Raw genomic sequence first — 448 nt, 5'->3', positions numbered from 1 at the left:
GAGGCGCTGCTGGGGAGGCGACCGCAGAGGGGGCCCTGCCGGGGCGGGTGGCAGCAGGGAACAGCTATCAACCACATTCCTTTGCGGATGGCGAGCCAAGCGCCGGGAGGCAATGGCTCTGCCCTGCAGTGGTTTCGTCCTGAGGGACAGCCCCAGGGTGACTCCCCTCTGTGCCTGGTACTCCGGGGAGGCTGCTGTGCTCTCTGGGCTCCAAGCGGGTGAGCCTGTGTGCCAGATCTGCTCTGCCCCAGCAGCCGTCCCCACGCCCATGTGCCCGTGGGCACTCCTGCTTGGGGATAGGCAAGGGAGAGCCATCGCTGGTGCTCATCTGTCCTTGGTCCCGCAGACCCGGACGCCAGCACCGACATCTTCTGCCACATGATGCCCTTCTACAGCTACGACGTGCCCCACACCTGTGGGCCAGACCCAAAGATCTGCTGCCAGTTCG

At 65.8% G+C, this 448-nt stretch overlaps 1 protein-coding gene across 1 annotated transcript in view; it reads left to right on the top strand.

Annotated features, from left to right (window-relative positions):
* Positions 1–441, top strand: part of LOC104074743 (alpha-mannosidase 2x-like) — a gene marked incomplete at both ends in the record, with an annotated part of 2,523 nt that extends 2,082 nt beyond the window's left edge. The window contains one exon of the mRNA XM_009574984.1: positions 341–441. Within this exon, the coding sequence (XP_009573279.1) occupies positions 341–441 (101 nt within the window). The remainder of the gene's footprint in view (positions 1–340) is intronic.
* Between the last annotated feature and the right edge of the window lie 7 nt (positions 442–448).

This window comes from Fulmarus glacialis, unplaced genomic scaffold, assembly GCF_000690835.1.
Source record: "Fulmarus glacialis isolate BGI_N327 unplaced genomic scaffold, ASM69083v1 scaffold44123, whole genome shotgun sequence".
NCBI classification, from domain to species: Eukaryota; Metazoa; Chordata; class Aves; order Procellariiformes; family Procellariidae; genus Fulmarus; species Fulmarus glacialis.
This window is presented reverse-complemented; position numbering and strand designations above follow the sequence as displayed.